Below are 19450 nucleotides of genomic sequence, written 5' to 3' on the forward strand. Positions count from 1 at the left end.
ATGCCACACTATAGAACGACAACTTTATTAGATTTGACATCTAGTATGTCTTTACTGGATGATAGAATGGTTAGTATAATTTATATTCTATTAAGGTATAACATTCATGGTGGGGGAAATAGGATTTTTAGTAATGAGGATCTTACAACCCCATTTCTAGCAATATACCCTATCAGGTCGACGATTGTAAGGCAAAAAAACCCTACAAGTCTTTATGAGTTTTTTCAAGCTTTTACTAGATGGCGTTACAAGTTTTGAACGAGTGCAGAAAAATATTTTAAATAAAAACAGCAACTTTGGTCGTATTATATTTAATATATGATCAACAAGTTTATTTATTGAATGCAAAATTAAATTAAAATTTGTTTAAGTGAAGATATCAGATATCTGCTAAAATACCTTTGTGCCATTAATTCTTGCTTTCTTAACTGCTTTGCCGAATTTCAATCTATTGCCTGTATAGTGCCCCAATATTACGATAACATCACCTTAAAAAATAAAATTAATTAAATGAAATGTCTATATATCAACTCAAAACCAAACTAAAATGGTAAAATAGTTATGTATAAAAAAAAAAATATATGAATTAAGTAGATCATACTTTTTGAGGTTGTTTTAAAATTTTATACCTTATATAAAATGCTAGTGCTGCGATTGGTTAAATATTATGTATTAAACAAGAAGCTTAATAAAATTATATCAATTACCTAGATTAAAAAAGTAGGATATTTAAGATTTTTACAGGAATTAATGGTAAAATTAAAATAGTGCTTTTATCTAAAAAACTCAAAAGCAAACTAATTGAAAACGTTCGTTTCTCAAAATAAGACAGAGCATCGAATCTGGTACCTTATTTGTAGTATGTAATGTATATTATGAAGGTAAAGCCTGTCTGTATATTTTATCTCTATAAGGGGCTTTTTTCAATTCAGATTTTATCAGTATATTTATGTAAAAACACCCGAGTACTGAAGTAACCACTATGAAATGATACTGAATAATTTATTTGATGTTCTTCCAGGATTTTAGCAAAGATCACTTTAAGTGGGCAAGCATAAAGAAATTTATATATCTGGCATTTACGTTTTCTGCTTCAAGTTCAAACTTTGATTTATTTTCAAAGGTAGTTGAAAACGGTATGAACATTTTTAATTGATAATTATATATCTTAATTAATTTAACATTTTATTCAATAAGAAATAAATATCGAATGGCAATTTATTATGTGACAAAAACACAAAGTTAAAATCACAAGATATAATTGGAATAATAATATTTATTTAAGTAATTTATTATTTTGTGTTTTAATATATTTATTATTTATAATTTCATATAATGTTTTTTTTTTTTTTTTTTTTTTTTTTTTTTTTTTTTTTTTTTATGCAACTTAGAATGACAAACAAGCTGACGGCCCACCTGATGGAAAGTGGTAACCGTCGCCTATAGACATGAGCAGTACCATGGACATAGCAGACTATACTGTTTCACCCATGATACCCCCCATGCGTTGCCATTCCTGAGGACTCAGGTGTTATTCCTCTGTACCCTGTAAATTCACGCCATATCCCACCCTTCAAACCGAAACACAGTCATGCAAACACAACTGCTTCACGGTTGAAACACGAATGGGACAGAGGTGCCCAAGCAATCGACTTTTGTACAAAGTCTCCTATTAATTAATTAATATTTATTACTTATTTATTTATCTATAACATTTATTACTTGACAACTTGTGAAGCAAAAAAATTTAGTACTTTGTACCTTACTCGCTTGTGTGCGACTTCGCCTGTGTACCAATTTTGTTACTGCATCATCTAGAATATTTTTTCGTAAACATGCATATTGAATATTAGTTATATCTGGCAACTTCGTTCGAGTGAATCAGTGCATCATGTATCTAAGTTAGGAAATAACCTACCTATATACAAAAAAAATATTCAAATCTGTGTAGTTGTTTCTGCGTGAGAAAGTAACAAACATCCATCTATCTACATTACAAGCTTTTGCATTTATAATATTAATAGGTTTTTTGCAACCAACTTACAAAAATCTTTACACATGTGAATAACTCATAAAGAGGTCAAATTATGATTTACGATACGATTGAACTATAATGATAAAACATACACTAGTTTTTTAGTTCTACCGTAAGAATAATATTTTTACGGTTATGCCTATTCGATTAAGGTATTTCTTTGACAACCATTCAGCCATTTCTTAATAGAAAGATATCAATTTAAAAAGGCCGTTTTGTAAATATCTAATTGATTGGGATTCCCTCGCTTACTTCTTATAAAGTTCTATTCAAGTTTGTGCCAACTCTATGCTTTTATTATAAAAAATAAAAACATTTGTTTCAGTAAGAATATATGATTTTATAATTTTTGAATTAACGATCGGCATGACATATATGTGTATGGATGTTTTTATTAAGCAGTATACAAGGAAATTAGATTTTAATAAATCATTGAACCCAATGCTCAAAGGAATAACGTATGGAATACTATTGCAATCTGGTCTCTGGACTTTAATAGTAAGTATAAGTATAAATAACTAACATAACCTAGTAGTTAACGGCTGATATGATGATGATAATAATGAATTTCATTGGATTGTTTGTTTATGACATTTAATTGTTCAGTAAAATCTTAAATTATACAATATCGAGCCTATGTTTTTCCGCTTCAAAATTTGTAATTAAATTTTCATGCAGTTTTGGGGTTGCTGATTGGATTTAAATTGCTCCTCTTTCCCCAGTTTGTTTTTGCTGGCTTATTAAGGTTTCGGTGTTTGATTAACGAAAAAATTGAAAACACCATTAAATTAATTCTTTCACTGTTTGCATGGAATTCGTCTCCATCACCCCTAAGACCTCTGAACGCAGATGGGTACGTACAGGGCTTCCTTTCATGGGTGTTCATTTTAAGTTATGGGACTCTTTATTAAGCAGATTTTTTAGGGCCACCTAATTATAGCATGATATTTTAAAAAAAAATCGTATAAAGATATAGTAAACGCTTATCATCAGACGAGCAATATGTTTGTCCCTTTAATCATATAAAACTGAAATAGTTACCAACGTATGCTCAATTTTTATTTAAATGCATTTTTATTATATATTTTCAAATGAATAAACTTCAAGGGTACCAGCGATATAAAACTTTTATTGACAGTTGTATTCAATACAAAGTATTACTTGAATCTAGCTTTCACTCTCAGAGGTAAGTTTGTAGTGTAAAGGATGTATTGAGTGCGCCGTCAGCAAATAAAACAATAATAAAATTACTGTAATGAAAATAATATCTTTCCTTTTCTCTACCCATCGAATTATCTGGCTCGTGTAACTCCTACGTAATATCCTCAATAAAAAAAGGTCAAGAGCTAATCGAACTTGTACAATTAGTATTCCAAACTCTCCTCCCTATAAGTTGATGGTTGACCTTCACAGCACAGGTAGAATAAGCATGTTGCTTTGCGGTTTACAAATTTCGGTTAGGTCAAAAAATAAAAAAACGATAATTTATATTTTTTTTTCATATAATTAATTCATATAGTATAGCATAATTCATATATTCATATATGAAAGCATTATATGTATTGCAGGGAGTCAGTAGATTCAGGTGGCTCAGGATTGCTTTTTATGGCAGTCCATGGTGGAGATCTATGTTCAGTAGTGAACGAATAGTGTCTGACGATAATAATATAAATGACTAAGTTATAGCATGATCATATTAAACACTAATGAGACAAATACACACGCTATCTGACTCAGACTAAGCAGGGTCCATCAATCATTTAGTTGTACTATCAAAAAAACTTTATAATATCCATAGAAAACACATGTCAATACAAATATACATTCTTATTGATAAAAAAAAAAATTGTACAGGGTTCAAACCCAATCACGGGTTTGATCCCTGTACAAAATTATTACTGGTTCGTAAAATAATGTATTAAATCGCTACACCATTAACGTCGTTAATTAAGAATATAATATAAGTTTGGATACAAAGGTTTAAGGGAAGAATTACCAAAGAGATTATTAAGCAAGGTTATGTGGATATGCCGACAGAGGCATCCTATATAATAAACTTACGTCAACCAAATACGTGATGAGATGAAAATGGACCAAATGAAAATACCGATACCGGAACCTGCAAGTTCGAATGAATAGATTGATGAATGTTGGGAATGCGAAGGCAGCCTGTTTGAATTGGAGTACTTGACGTCCTTTTGTTTCTACCTATTCCAATGGGAGGCAGGGGAAATGGATATAACATAAATATGTGCCCCGAGAGATTTCATATGGTTTCCCATACTTCATATTTGCAATAAATCCTAGTTGGGTAACCCGGAAGTTATAATGATAACGAAACAATATATTTATTTTAACGTTTATTAAATTTATTATAATCGTGACAACAAATTAATATTTGTATGTTCACAATTTAATCAAGGAAGGTATAATGTATCTAACTAATGCTGGAAAATATTTGCGAAAAAAAAATAATGTTTAGTCATAATTATAATGATTTCAATATTAAATGTTATGAGATGTCATCCAATTTATTTTTAGGATTCGGTATCAAAAAGGTACAAAGGAACCCTTATGGTGCGATTTTGCCCGTCTGTCAGTCGTTCGTCACAGCGTTGTATCTTAGCAACTACTGATGCTTTAGATTTGAAATTTGGAATAGTTTTACATATAATTAGCCCGTAAATATTATTTAAATTCTTTGTTAAGAAATCCAAAACGGATAGTCAAAATGTCAAAATCCTATTACTCTAAGTGGGGTATGATATGAAAAGGCCTCATTTGTACATTTTAAAACAGATTTTTTTACTATTATACTCGTATTACGAGTTTTGAAGTCAAGTTCATATCGTAGTGAATAATTTAGTTTTATTTTACTTGTTGTATAAAATTGTATGTATTTTGAAGCAACGGCGGACGTACAATGTATACATAATATAATATCGTATTCAAATAATATTTTTATTCAAAGTAAAGATAAATCTTTTTAGAAACTATTTTACGTAAGAAATCTTCGATGAATGAGTATAACTCACGCTTGATTAGTTTTTTTTTTCTTTATGAATCATTTATTTATTTTTATTTATTTATTTATTTATTATTGCATTCCATAATATAATTAGTACATAAGGTTTCAATTATGGACCCTGTTGGGCACAGCAAGTAGGAGAGAGGAGGACAACACTTTTTTCACTTTCGAAATAGTGTATCACGATAGGTACATACTTTCTTATTATCATTATTCATTATTTAAGTATTAGTGTGTATCTATTCATATCGTAATTGTTATTAGTATTATATAGTTATTTAATATATTCTGTAGTTTATAATTATTTATATTCATATTGTAAAATTAATCAATAAATAGTTTAATAATAATTAGTAGAATCATTGTCTCGTATGTTATGTAATTTATCAATAATTATATTTAACTAAATTGTAGGTACAATTCAACGTTACTAAGCTATTGGTTTATTGCTTTTTATTTAATTTTTTATGAAATTACAGTATAGTAACTATCAAAATTTTCAAACTGATATTTACAAAATTTGTGTATTCTGTTTAAATTTTATACAGTACACACTTTCAAAAAGTAAATATGCAATAATATACGATCATAATGGAGTCATACACCCTTAAGTTTCTGTTCTGACCACTATAATTTCGTGTTTAGATGTCACGGTTATCATTTGTGATGAATTGGTTATCTTTTAATTTTCACCATATCTATATTAATAAACAGGTAAATTTGCGGATTTGGATGTTCAGGGTAATTCCCAGTACTATTGATCCGTTTTTGAAAATTATTTACCTGTTTGAATTGTAAATTATCCTTGAGTGCTATAGGTTATTTTTATTTTGGTAAATATATATTTTTAATATTTAAATTAATTTAATAAAGTCAGCATAGATTCTGTAGTATGGCGAGCACTGCCTAAACGGTTTGAGATACAGAAATAAAATAGTTAAATTATTTCTTACATGTAGTTTTACAAAAGAGTCTAGAACACCATATATTTAAGTTATATCTAAGCCAAAAAAATGGTGTTTATTTTAAAAATTAAATAATTTTACAAAATTATGTTTAGATACTTTAAGTTATATAATTTAAGTTTAGACAATTTAAGTTTGAAGTATACTTGACAAATTTTTATAAAAACAAATATCTAAATCACCCATGCGGCAGGACAGGTCGCTAGTGACTATATAAAAATTAGGATGTAGCTACTTCTATTAAATACCCAAATCCAATTAGATGCCTAGATATGAATAAGTAGGGAACTTTCAAAATTTGTTTTTCTAATATTTGCTAATATAGGATCAGGATGATTATATAATCTAAATGGCGAATGCTAAGTTTTTAAATGAAATGTGGTACAATTAATTCTATAAAAACAAACCATTCAAATATAGAAGTATGGAAGACGTTGGATCGAAGTTCTATCCAAAGTTTGTTTTAAATATTAAGTTTATCTTATAAATTTGCAAAATCTCCTAAATTAAATATTGAACATGAAAACGATTCGATGACATTATGATAGAAATACTTTGGAGTCATTCAAGGATGAATGCGAATGGTTTCAACGACTCAGTTGCTACGATACCTTTGCAATTTTTATTACTGGAATCGAGCCACTGAACATTTTCTTTATTATGTACTTACAGTTTAAGTATCTCTCTAGCTACATGATAAAGATTATATTTTTCATGCAATATTCAACAGAAGTAGGTTTTCAATTTGTTTGAATTTATTGTGACTATATTACGTGCTTACCTTTCCAATTCTGAACTGATATTTACAGTTGTTTTAGTAATCGATTGAGTTTATATGATGTTATTGGTAATAATCAATAAGGTCCCATAAAATATGGGACCAATCGAATCGTTACAAAATTATTATAAAAACAATGGGTCCCATATTAATATTGATATTTTATTTAAACAAAAGTTTGTTGCAGAGCAAAATCTATTTGTTTATGTCTACACGATTTTGCGTTCTATATTTAAATTTCACTATAAGATATCTACAAGATGTTTTGTAGCTAGTTATGCAGATAACGGCCATATTACCTAACGTGTCATACGGCTGATTTCCGTGTAACTAGCAGCTTATATAGCTTAAGATCTCGCTGCTGCATGTAATAAAATTTTTAATGAGACTTGGTTTAAATGAAAGATGAGCGAAAATGTAATACAATGCACCCGGGTTGTCTGCTGTATGTTAGCCACAACCTAGGGTTGGCAGGTAAAAATAGGTAAGAATTTTGGTAAATTTGGTTAATTTTCGGCAACATAGTGTTGTCAAAAAAACAATGGGCGCAGGTAACGGTTGCCACTGACAACTTGGTTACGGCTAACTGGGAACAGGCAACCCAAGTACATTTTATTACGTTTCCGTCCCTTTTTAATTTAAACCAAACCAAATATCATTAAAAAGTTGCAAAATTCAGTGGCGGGATCTTAGGCTAATATGAAGTACGGAGTATGCTCGCTGTAATTGCAAAATAAATCTGTAATCTCGATTGCTTATTCAGCATGCAAGTGATTTGGCCGACTCGGTTCGTTTGCTCGTCACAAGTTTACAAAGTGTGCCATCATGGTCTAAATGCCAAAGAACTTTTGGTACTAACGTCAGCTGTGTGACATCTAAGGATATCATAATACGGTGTAGAGAAAAACAACTTACTAATCTTAATATAACATCTGCTCACATTAATTACCAGTAAGTATATTGAACATATTATTACTTATTCTCTTGTTCAGGACAAAATAATACATTATATATCATGAACATTAGGAGGTACATAAATAAAAGGTAGAAACGGAGGGGACAATTTCGTTTCTATGGGACAGACTTTTTGAATTTTTTTTTTAATGTGGATAATGCTAAATAATAATATTGTTTGACTGATTTCCAGTTTAATATATAGCTAGATATAACCTAAAAGGATCTTAAAACTCGTGTGAAAAAATGTAACTATATTTTATACGATGCCGTGTGGTCCTGGCATAGAATAAGCCACCCCTTCCTTTCCCGTGGGTGTCGTCAAAGATGATTAAGGAACGGCGGGGTATGGGCAGAAGTATCCGTTCTAAAACATTTCTAAAGCCTAGCTGTGGTTGCCAATCCGCCTATCAAGCGTGGCAACTACTGGCAAAATCTTCCAAGAGGGAGGCTTATGTTCAGCAGTGGACAATTAAGGCCTGATATGATGATGATTTTACATTATTAGTATCGATAACTATTGGTAATTGCTAGCGAAGTACCAGTGAAAAGGTGGAGATAAAGTTACACAAATTAGCCCATCGTAATTAATTATTGTAATTAGAAATTAATTAGGTATTAATCATGGTTTTCAGGGGAAAGCCACATGGACATCAACTTGATTTTATTAGACTCTATTACTTACATTTCCCTTCCCCTAGCTTAGTGGAGAGGGTTTGGTTGGCATTTGTCGTTATCAAATATACAGTTGCCTGGTTTCTCATATTATGACAATGTAGTTCGTGAAGCTGGAATTAGTTTAGTAGTTTGAAACTTTTTCTCATTTAAGTTTCAAGTTACCTGCACCATTGATTATTATATATTGGGGTTAGAGTTAATCCAATAAGCTTATAAATTTACGACATTTATTATTTTTATCAGTATTATATCATTTCAGCAATTCATTGTCCACTGCCAAATATACGCTTTTATCACATACTACCACAAGGAATGGTCCTTAGCCAGTTATTTATGATCGCTGAAATATTTATTTATTGATTAAATTTTAATACCATATAGCGTTATTTACCAAAAGACTGTAGACAGGAATAACAGATAATATAATTAATGATGCAACGTAATGAGCAAATATATAGAATAATAATATTAAAATAAAACAGTAATTTATAAATAACATACATATTATACATATATATTTTATATAAATAATGTCCGACGAAGAACTACTCAGATACAATGGAAGTACTAGAATCAGACAAAGTAAAATATCTAAATTATATTTCGTTTCTAGGGTTTCTAAATAAAAAGAACGTAGTTCTTATGCTTGAATGCCAATTTGCTTGGGGCAAATCAAATATATTTGGATTCATCGATCATATATTCTTTTTTTATATCACACTAGCCACAGATCCCGGCTTTGTGCAGTTTTTGTTTTAAAATATAGTCCGTGGTATTTGTTGATAATGCAACTTTCTACAGGTGAAATTTTTTTAAAATCGGTTAAATATTTTTTAATTTATCATCATATTCATAATGTTTGTATAACATCGCTTATACTACGTGATAAATTTTTATTCTGATTGGTTATCGATTGGTCAAAACAAAATAATCAAATCGTTCGTTTACCTATCTATAATTAACCCGTATCCTGCTACTAGGCAAAGATCCCTCCTTTACTTCCAAGAGTTTATGTGATCACGCCATCGTTTTCTGTGCTGCCATCGATTACGCTATCTATCTATAGATAACTGCTGAGTGGGGATTTATAGAGATATGGTGAGTTATATGGTAGACCCTTTCGCTACTTCAGTTTGCAAATCTTTTTGCCTTTAATTCTTTACGGATATTCACATGTAGTAGTATTCTGTCACGTTCTGAACTGACGGATGTAGATGGCTTCGTGCATTTGATAGATAGGTAGATAACCTTTATTACCAGTATTAAGAAAATAAAAAATTAAAACAACAAAAAGAGAAAAAAAACAATTAATATTGCTGGTAATAGGAGCCGCCTCAGCTGTTGCTATATATGTACAGCTCCAGCGAGATGTACCTATATAGCGCTGATTTTCAGGCGGCCCCTTAACTCCTTTACCTTTAGCATGAGTGCGGGTTGCCAATACCTATTTCTCGGATGGGAGACTCGTTTTGTGGCGATATATGAGAGAGACCAATATTCAGAAGTGGACGATGAATAAGTTGAAGTAACAATGACAAGAGGGAAGGGATTGTTAGTCTTCTATTGTTAGTGGGGCGGTTGGTCCCCATTACTATCAATATATCCTATCGGGTCGACCTCCACGTGGTTCCCTCTGGAAACCATTGCGATTAATTTATCGTTGAATTCGTCACGATGGCCTAACGAACCTACTTTTTCATCCCACCAATCATCTCTCACTGATACCCCGCCAGTGTATACCGATAGCGTAAGCAGGATTATCATTCAATTCAATTCAATAATTTATTGCTATTTCATGTTGTAACAATATAGGTCTTAAGTTATTAAAAGTAAAGAATTAACATGAACCCTGGAAGGGCACAGCAATCACATTAATAAATATTTCATAAAGTACATAACTACATTTTTACATTTCATTATCATTCATTCAAAAAGAATCAAAAATGAAGTTAAAAATATTTATAATAACAAATTGAAAATAAGTTTAATTTCAGAAAATCGTTTTCACATTTTGACCGACATGTTCTTACCACGAGATTTTTCGCAGTCGCTCTTGTGTGGATTTTTAATTTCTTTTTTACAACAGTAACAGACAATACTCTCTTAAAGGTAAGTTTAGCAAATAAATATACGTCCGTCTGATGGTAAGTGATTATTACAGCCACATATAATACAATAAAATATTTATATGTGTATGTTTATGTATTTTGTATATATATATATATATATATATATATATATATATATATATATATATATATATATATATATATATATATATATATATATATATATATATATATATATATATATATATATATATATATTATATTGTGCATTACAGGTTTTTGTATTTTATGCACGAAAAACTATTAATTCACTCTTGCGCCACCTGCCCATTTCTATCTGTTCTCCTTTAACCAAAGGTTGTTTGTAAGAGATTGTCCTAGCGATAAGACCGCCTGTTGTACCTTTATGTGTATATTTCAATCTGTATTTATGTTACTGTATTTCACTTGAATTATTCACTTGTCATTGTATATTTTTATTTATGGTGCAATAAAGAGTTAAATAAATATATAAATAATAATAGCCTATGAACGTCTGCAAAACTGGGTATAAATATGGTATTATATAGATAATGTTATTTAATATTTTAAATTCTCCATTCGTGCTCTGTCAATTACCATATTTTCTTTTTCATATTAAATATTATAACATTCGTAATATTGCAATACGTAAAATACTTAAAATGATAACGGCCAGACACGAATGTGGGACAACTAACTGATTTATGTCATTTTCTGAAAACTTGGCTATTATGTATTATTATAAAGATTAAAGGTAACGTTTTCATTTCCGTAACGACTGGGGAACCCTAAAAAATATATTAATTTGATAATATCTCCATTGATATATAAAAATCTAAGAATACCATTTTCATGCAAAAATTATAGTCTGTTTCAATAGAACAATGAGCACATGCAATGGGTTTCGCAGCATATTCTGTAATGTTCATGGTATTATTTATGTTTATAGGCAGTGGTTATTGCTTTCCATTAGGTGTGGGGTCAGTTTCCTTGGTATTCTAAATAAAAAAATACCATGTTTTGTTTAAACTATCAGAAAGCTAATCTAACAAAACATTTAATGAATCGATTTTGTATTTGTACTACAATTGGACATTAGCATACTGTTTTATAGTCGGGGTCGGTAGTACATAAATAAACCATGGAATAAAAACTGTCACGAAATAAAATTTATAAAATATATAATTAGTTGTGTTAGAGTAAGGCATGAGTCGAATGAAATTTGTAGCATAAATGTAAATAAATTTTCGTGTCTAGGTATGCACATTGCTTTTTATAAATTTTGTAGAAACATTTCTTTGCACTCGATTTAAAATTTCACTGGTTTGTTATAAATGACTACGCTGTATTTTTACTAGTTTTTAGTCTCTGAGTGTTCATCTTGAGTTTTTTGTATATCGATGGACGACTTCTTATTTACTAGTTGTTAACATTTACTTTTTTATTTTCAGCTTTTTAAGATAGCTTTTATATGGAGGTTCCTTTCTACGCTTATTATACTTATTTTAATCATGTTTACGACTAAATATCATGCTTCAATTGCTTTTTTTCAAATGATGGATATTACTGCTCCTCGTACTTATGTAAGTAAATCTACTATTTTATATAATTTTATAATAGTGATGAAAAGTTACAAGATTAAAACATTATCCCTGATTGGAATATATTCCTGCTTATATATATTTTATGATGGAAGGTTCTTTTAGTACAAGTAATTAAAAAACTACAGACACGCATTAGTTCGTAAATGAAGATATGACTGTAAAAATATTAAGTGAAAATATTTCATATGTAAGCTTGATCTATTTGTCTTAATATTAGATTATGTTTTTCTATTTGCTTTTTACAAATTTTTAGAAAAAATAGATTTTTGAGTAAATGTGAAGCATGTAGACTAATATTACCTGTTTATTGATATTTTTTTTTATATAACTTAGAATGGCAAACAAGCTGACAGCCCACCTAATGTAAAGTGGTAACCGTCGCCCATAGACATGAACAGTACCATGGACATAACAGAACTGTTTCGCCCATGATACCCCCCATGCGTTTCCATTCCTGAGCACTCAGGTGTTATTCCTCTGTACTCTGTAAATTCACGCCATATCCCACCCTTCAAACTGAAACACAGTTATGCAAACACAAGTTTTTACAGTTGAAACACGAATGGGACAGAGGTACCCAAGCAAACGACTTTTGTACAAAGTCCCCCTCTGGTAAAATATTCGACTTCGCAAATTTGCTAAAAGAATATTATTTTTATTATTTTTTTTTAATAAAAGTGTTCGTTAACGATATTTTCGTAATAATAACCTTTCACAGCGACCTTTAACCTCATGTAACATTTTAACGATACGCGTATAGATTGGATTTTTAATATTTTGTTTCAAACTACAAAAGGTTCATGCAAAAATTCTATTTCGCTCTTATTTAAAAGCGACTTCAATAAATAGGAGAATTTCGAATAGCTTGTATTTTCATTTTTATGTATTTGTTATATAAAACCTTCATCATTTATAAACAGATATTAGTTAATCTTTTTGCAATCTTTAAGATCGACTTTTGTGTAGTTCTTATAGATTATATTGCAACTGAAGCATTTTTTTATTATCAAAATTAAATTATGGTGCAAAATTTTATATTATCCAAAACATCATTTATTTTTATTCGTTTATATTCTTGTTTGTTTGCATGTAATGCTGCTCATCGACAAATAAATTAGTGATTTCTTAATATATGATCGATTCGATTTTCTGTTATATTAACGAATATTATCAGTATAATCAGTTACATTAATATAGGTGAGATGATGAAATATATTATGTAATTAACAATAAATTTTTAAATTAGGAATATTAGATTTTGTGAACGTGATCACGACTCTGGATTTGCTATACCAAAGGAAACTTGATTTTATTCTGCTATAGCCATAATAGTACAATATTAATGTTAACTATTATGTCAGTATAAAATCTCACTAGTCCAGGTCACAAAATAATTAATAAGCTAACAATCTTGTCGCTAATGTATCATTAAGTTACATAATTCAGAATGCAGTTCCACTAGGTAGACTCCACTTTAATAAATATTTAAAGTGTTAAGCGTTTACTACTAAATCACTAGTTTTTATCACCCAACCTTTTCGTGCCGCGTATATCCTATTCGGCACTACTCTAACTTAGTGACTTAACAAGATCTTGAACAGTAACTAAGTCCACGCCGTTATTTATATTATGCAGAGTATAAGTTGAACTTTGTACAACTCTTTGGCAGTGATCTCAGCCTTGAAAAAAACTAGGTTCTTTTAAATCATGGATTTGATTAGTTAACTTCATTTTGTAACGTAACGAGTGATAAGTTGTATAATTATGCGTTGAATTATTTATTCATCTTGCAATCTGTTGTAAATAGGTTTTTAAAACATGATCATTAAAAACAATGTAAAAATTTTCGTCACTTCCTTGCAAGCAGTGTCATCTGTGAACATACATTTTTTGGATATCGTCTCACGTTTTACTAATAAAGTGCAGACATGGCATAGAGATTCGCCAAACATGTACTGGCCATTTTGTTTAGTTAGATTTTGGCGTAGTGAAAGCGGAAGGATTTTTATGAAAAAAAAAAGATAACCTCGATCTCGACAAAATTGATATGGATCTACTGATACGAAAATAAGCCGAAAAATAGCAAAAGTGTTTCGTTACATACACAAAAATGTAGCGAAATTGAAAATCTTAATCAATTTTAATCGGTTACATACTAAAAGAGCATTTCGGTGTTTTGACTACACGAATGGAAACCGGCATTATGTTCTATTTACTGAGAGTCATTTCATATTAAAAAGTACGCTATTTATTTCACACCAAAGGAATGTGGAACGAGAGAGGAATTGTGGTATGCAGCAAATTGAGACGTGTTTCTTAATTGAATCACTGAACCTAACAGTACTACGATTGCATACTACTAATATCGACATCGCACAACTGCAATGTGAATGTTGACTATTATAGCAACTATTTATTATATATTAAGGCATTAGCGGTGTACATTATCAGAATAGGTAGAGATGTTTAACCTTTAGGTGTAAAATAAATAAATAAAAAAAAATAAAAAATAATAAAAAAAAAAGAATCTCAGTAAATGTATAAGATAGACAATATGACAAAGATACGAAGGTTGTCGCATTAAAACATAGCGACAGAAGCAATGGAAAAAAAAAACCTTTAGGTGTAGTTTAGTTTCAGTGGAAAAGATAGTTTTTAGAAATAGTCCATGGTTTGGTCTTACATGGTACACAATTAATTACATTATATTACTACAATTATATATATATATATATATATATATATATATATATATATACACACACACACACACACACACACACATATATATATGTATATATATATATATTACAAATAAAACACAAATATAATTTGACGACGTGACAATCACAAAAATCCGACTACTCTTCCGAAGTAAAATAAAATTATCACTAACTTTTTGACGATATTAGTCATATATCTCATTTAATTAATCATAGCTGGGTATCGCTTATTAACTTATAGTTTGAATGAAGTATCAAATAATCTAATTAATTAAGATTAAATATGTAATATAATAGATTTTGTTTTAATGGATAATAATGGAATGGTAACCCCCCTCGCGCTATCGGTATACACCGGCGGGGCACCAGTGAAGGATGATAGGTAAGGATAAAGTAGATCAGTTAGCCCATCGTGACGAATTCAACAAGAATTGTTCACGATGGCTTCCAGGGGGAACCACGTGGAGGTTGACCTGATAGGACATATTGCTAGCAATGAGGTTGTCAAACTCCAATTGCTAACAATGCCTTTCCCCCCAATATAATCGATTATAATTGATTAAAATATTACACGATTAAATGATATCGATATAATCGATTATTATCGATAATTGTATTATGTGATCAATTATAACAAATTATTAAATTTTAAATAATTAACTTATACAAATTTTAATATCAATTCTGTTTAATCGATAGTATCGATTGTGTAGTCGACACTATAAATTAAATTAAATTAATTATTTGTGTAATAATATAAATATAGATTACACAATTACGAAAAACGTTACTTTTCTCTATAATTTAATATTAGAAGAAATTCATTAGATTCGGAAACAAAATCTACAATATACTACATAACATATTCAATAAATGTAACAGTATGTGATATTTCTGATGATAATGGCATACGATACCGGAACATGTCGAAAATTGCAAGTTGTTGATCTTGGGTAAAATAAACCTTAATAGACATAATTACTCAACACAATGGAATCTAAATTCAAAATTTTGTGATTCCAAGCCAGTTCAGTAATTCCGGCTCAATCAGAACATTTCTGATTGATTTATACGTTTAGAATACTAGTAGTTATTCATGCAATTTCGTCCGCTTGTTAGATACAATTAATTTAATTCATACAAACAAATGTAATTTCTTATATATCGTTCTTCATCTTTTATATCGTTAAGCCAATTTCTATGAAACAGTCTAGGTATTTTAACCCAATTATAAAAAAAAAAAAAACCGTTGATAAACCCGCTCTGATATTTTGTGTTTAGGGTAACACGCAGACAGACATAAACATAAATATTTAAGTTAGTGTTCATTAAGTAACGTTGGCTACTGATTTTATCTAAAATTTAATTACGGACACAAATAAATTAAAAATCGAATGTGGAATCGATAGTATATTATGATTAATTATAAATAATAAAATATTATAATTAAATGAAATACTATCTAAATCGATATAATCTCTAATATCCATAGTATTCTTTTGAACTCATTATTGATATTACAAAACACTATACATACCATATATTACAGCAAACCGACATCAATTATAATCGGTCATAATATTATAGTCGATTATATTGAGCATATCTTTATATCGATACCATCGATTTACTTGGTATTTAATTATGATCATTCTGAATAAATCATGTCTGATTAATTGATAATAGATATTTAGGCAACAATAATTTGAACACGTTCATATGCATATCTGTAGACTTATGATTGTATACAATTTCATTTAGTAAGTTTAAATGAATATTATTGTTGCAAATAGTATAATATTATGTTATTATGGTGCGTAAAAGATCATACATATTTTAATTATTTGTCTTTAGTTTAAATACCTACTTCCATTTATTTCCAAGTTTAATATTCATGTAATTTTATTTTGGCCAGCGTCTTTTGCATTGATCACTCGATCGATAAAATATGCAAGCTTCATCTATTTGGTATCCCACGAACTACCACGCTGTATCCAACGGTATCTCATTTGTAGAAATCGTTTCAATTTCAGCCATTACCACGGAATACCTAACAGTATTGCGCGATTAAAACTTTAATGTAGGAATGTACTAACACATTGCAAGAATTAATTTTGTCCAAAGAGTTGTTTGTTTGTCGATGTTTATTTTTATTGTTCTTTACAATAAATTATAATGATATTTGGTACGTCGTAAAAACGTGGCATTATTATTAGTAATCACACAGCATTCAGTTTTCATGTATATAATATTTTGATTATGAATTTGAAATAAAATATAATTCAAAAGAGTATTTACAGAGTGTCGATGAAAAAATATATAGATTGATATTTCTGTATTCTTTACTTTTAATTTGAATTTTATAATAGGAATATTTTTTATTTCACAAAAATATACCCAACATTTTTTTTTGTGTTAGTGAGTATAATCACACTCAGACATTCCGTCATTGTGTGTGTATCCAAAATATTATAGTCATTATAACAATACAAACAAAAAGACCCGTTTAGTATAAAAAAAATAACCGTTTATTTTTAGAACATATTTTAACATTCAACTTTCCATTTAATTTTTTTATTAAATTAATATATATCGGTTCGCGGATTAAATCGTGGGCTCAGTAATAATTCTACTACAAACAAGTGAAGCTTTCACCGCAACCTCAATAATCGACAAAATACCACCGACTGACTACCCTATCAAATAATTTTGTCGAATGCTTGTTTGGTTTTGGCGAACCATTCCAATTGTAAACTGATACTTGTGTGGTCTTGTACAAAAATAACCCTTTTAGTGGAGACCGGGGACTGTGTATGGCGGCCTATTTTTGTCAGCAAATACAAATATTGGCCATTCGATATTTGATAGTTTTAGAATTTACTTTCTGAATTTTTGCAAAATATAAAACAACTTTTTTAGTTATTAAAAAATAGGGAATGAATTTCCTTTATTCAATATTTTAATGATGTTATTGTAAGTTTGATGTGGCAATAAGCAAATAATTAAAAAAAAATATTGTTACCAAACAAAGAACCAAACCCACTTTCATATTTATAATATTAGGTAGGTAAAGATTACAGTAAATATATCACGTTGAACAATAAAGGTGATTAAAGAACTTACCTTTTCTTTTAGAATCGACAGCAGTATTCACTTATATTTTTCAGAAATGTCGTTTGCTTGGTACCTCTGTCCCATTCGTGTTTCAACCGTGAAGCAGTTTTGTTTGCATGGCTGTGTTTCGGTTTGAAGGGTGGGATATGGCGTGAATTTACAGGGTACAGAGGAATGACAACGCATGGGGGTACATGGGTGAAACAATGTACTCTGTTATATCCATGGTACCGCTCATATCTATAGGCGACGGTTCCCGCTTTTCATGGTGGGCCGTCAGCTTGTTTGCCATTCTAAGTTGTATATAAAAAAAAATAGTTTAGCTTAATTTATAAGTATTTAAAAAAAAAAAGTTCTAATTTTTTTGAGTAAATGGTGTAAAATTTTCACACAAATTCATTTACCGATAATGGGTTCAATCCTCATGCAATGTAAATACGTTGGATTTATGTATCATCATCATTCATCATTTTAGCCATTATTCGTCCACTGCTGGACATAGTCCTCGTCCATAGACTGCCATAAGGAATGGTCCTGAGCCACCTGAATTCACTGACTCCTTGCAATGCATTTGAGATCGTCTAATAATCTATACTAATATAAAAAAAGGAGATTTAGTTGTTTGTTTGTTTGTAATGAACTATGTTACTCTTACTTACGTTAATAATTACATGTTTTACTTTGTTGTGTGTTTGATTGTATTTAACTTGAGATCAGATGTAGCAGTTATGATGATGAGATATATATATATATATATATATATATATATATATATATATATATATATATATATATATATATATATATATATATATATATTCATAGTATATTAATTTAAACTAGTCATTTATATATTTTGTTACCCCAAAATAGCAATATAAAGAGTATCCGAAACTATCAATTAACCTTAGAGTTGAATCCATTTTATCTAATGGACTTATGAGTCAAGGTCTTAAGTGCCTAGAAATAATTAGTAACAATTGTTAATGAATTTAGGTCACTATATATAATATTATTGACAATGCCAATTGAAGTGTAATTGATGCAGTCTCAATCGTAGCATTACAAATATTTAATAAATAATAATACTCATAGAGAGTTTCCTATGAGTAGAGAGATTATAGGAATCAGCTATTAGTGTATTGATATAATATTAAATTGTTAAAGGTATTTTTCTCAAAGAACTGTGGGTTGAGAAACGATAAAAATATTTTATCTTCCTTAAAAATATTGCGCTTTTAGTTGTCAAGCTTATATAAGATTTCGATTTTTATTCTATATAATAGAACTTACATATCAATGCTTAATAAAATAATAATATATATTGTTTTAGTCTTTCTAAATGAATCCTTGTTGGAAAAAGACATGTCCTGAAAAATTCTAACCTAAAAAATTTCATAGACAAATGTCGATGTACCAATAAATAAATATATGCCCAGTTATATATTATACAATTGGAAATATAATTATTTTTATTTATT

General features: G+C 29.4%; 1 protein-coding gene across 1 annotated transcript in view; it reads left to right on the forward strand.

Moving 5' to 3' along the window:
• The window catches only part of LOC113517294 (sodium-dependent dopamine transporter-like), a 38910-nt gene continuing 19460 nt past the window's right edge, over positions 1 to 19450 (forward strand). Inside the window, exons 1-6 of the mRNA XM_026901942.3 lie at positions 1 to 69; positions 1022 to 1136; positions 2361 to 2533; positions 7570 to 7757; positions 10433 to 10547; positions 11980 to 12111. Coding sequence (XP_026757743.2) covers positions 1 to 69; positions 1022 to 1136; positions 2361 to 2533; positions 7570 to 7757; positions 10433 to 10547; positions 11980 to 12111 — 792 coding nt within the window. The remainder of the gene's footprint in view (positions 70 to 1021; positions 1137 to 2360; positions 2534 to 7569; positions 7758 to 10432; positions 10548 to 11979; positions 12112 to 19450) is intronic.

The sequence above is a fragment of the Galleria mellonella genome, unplaced genomic scaffold (genome assembly GCF_026898425.1).
Source record: "Galleria mellonella isolate WM207_F2 unplaced genomic scaffold, CSIRO_AGI_GalMel_v1 utg33, whole genome shotgun sequence".
NCBI classification, from domain to species: domain Eukaryota; kingdom Metazoa; phylum Arthropoda; class Insecta; order Lepidoptera; family Pyralidae; genus Galleria; species Galleria mellonella.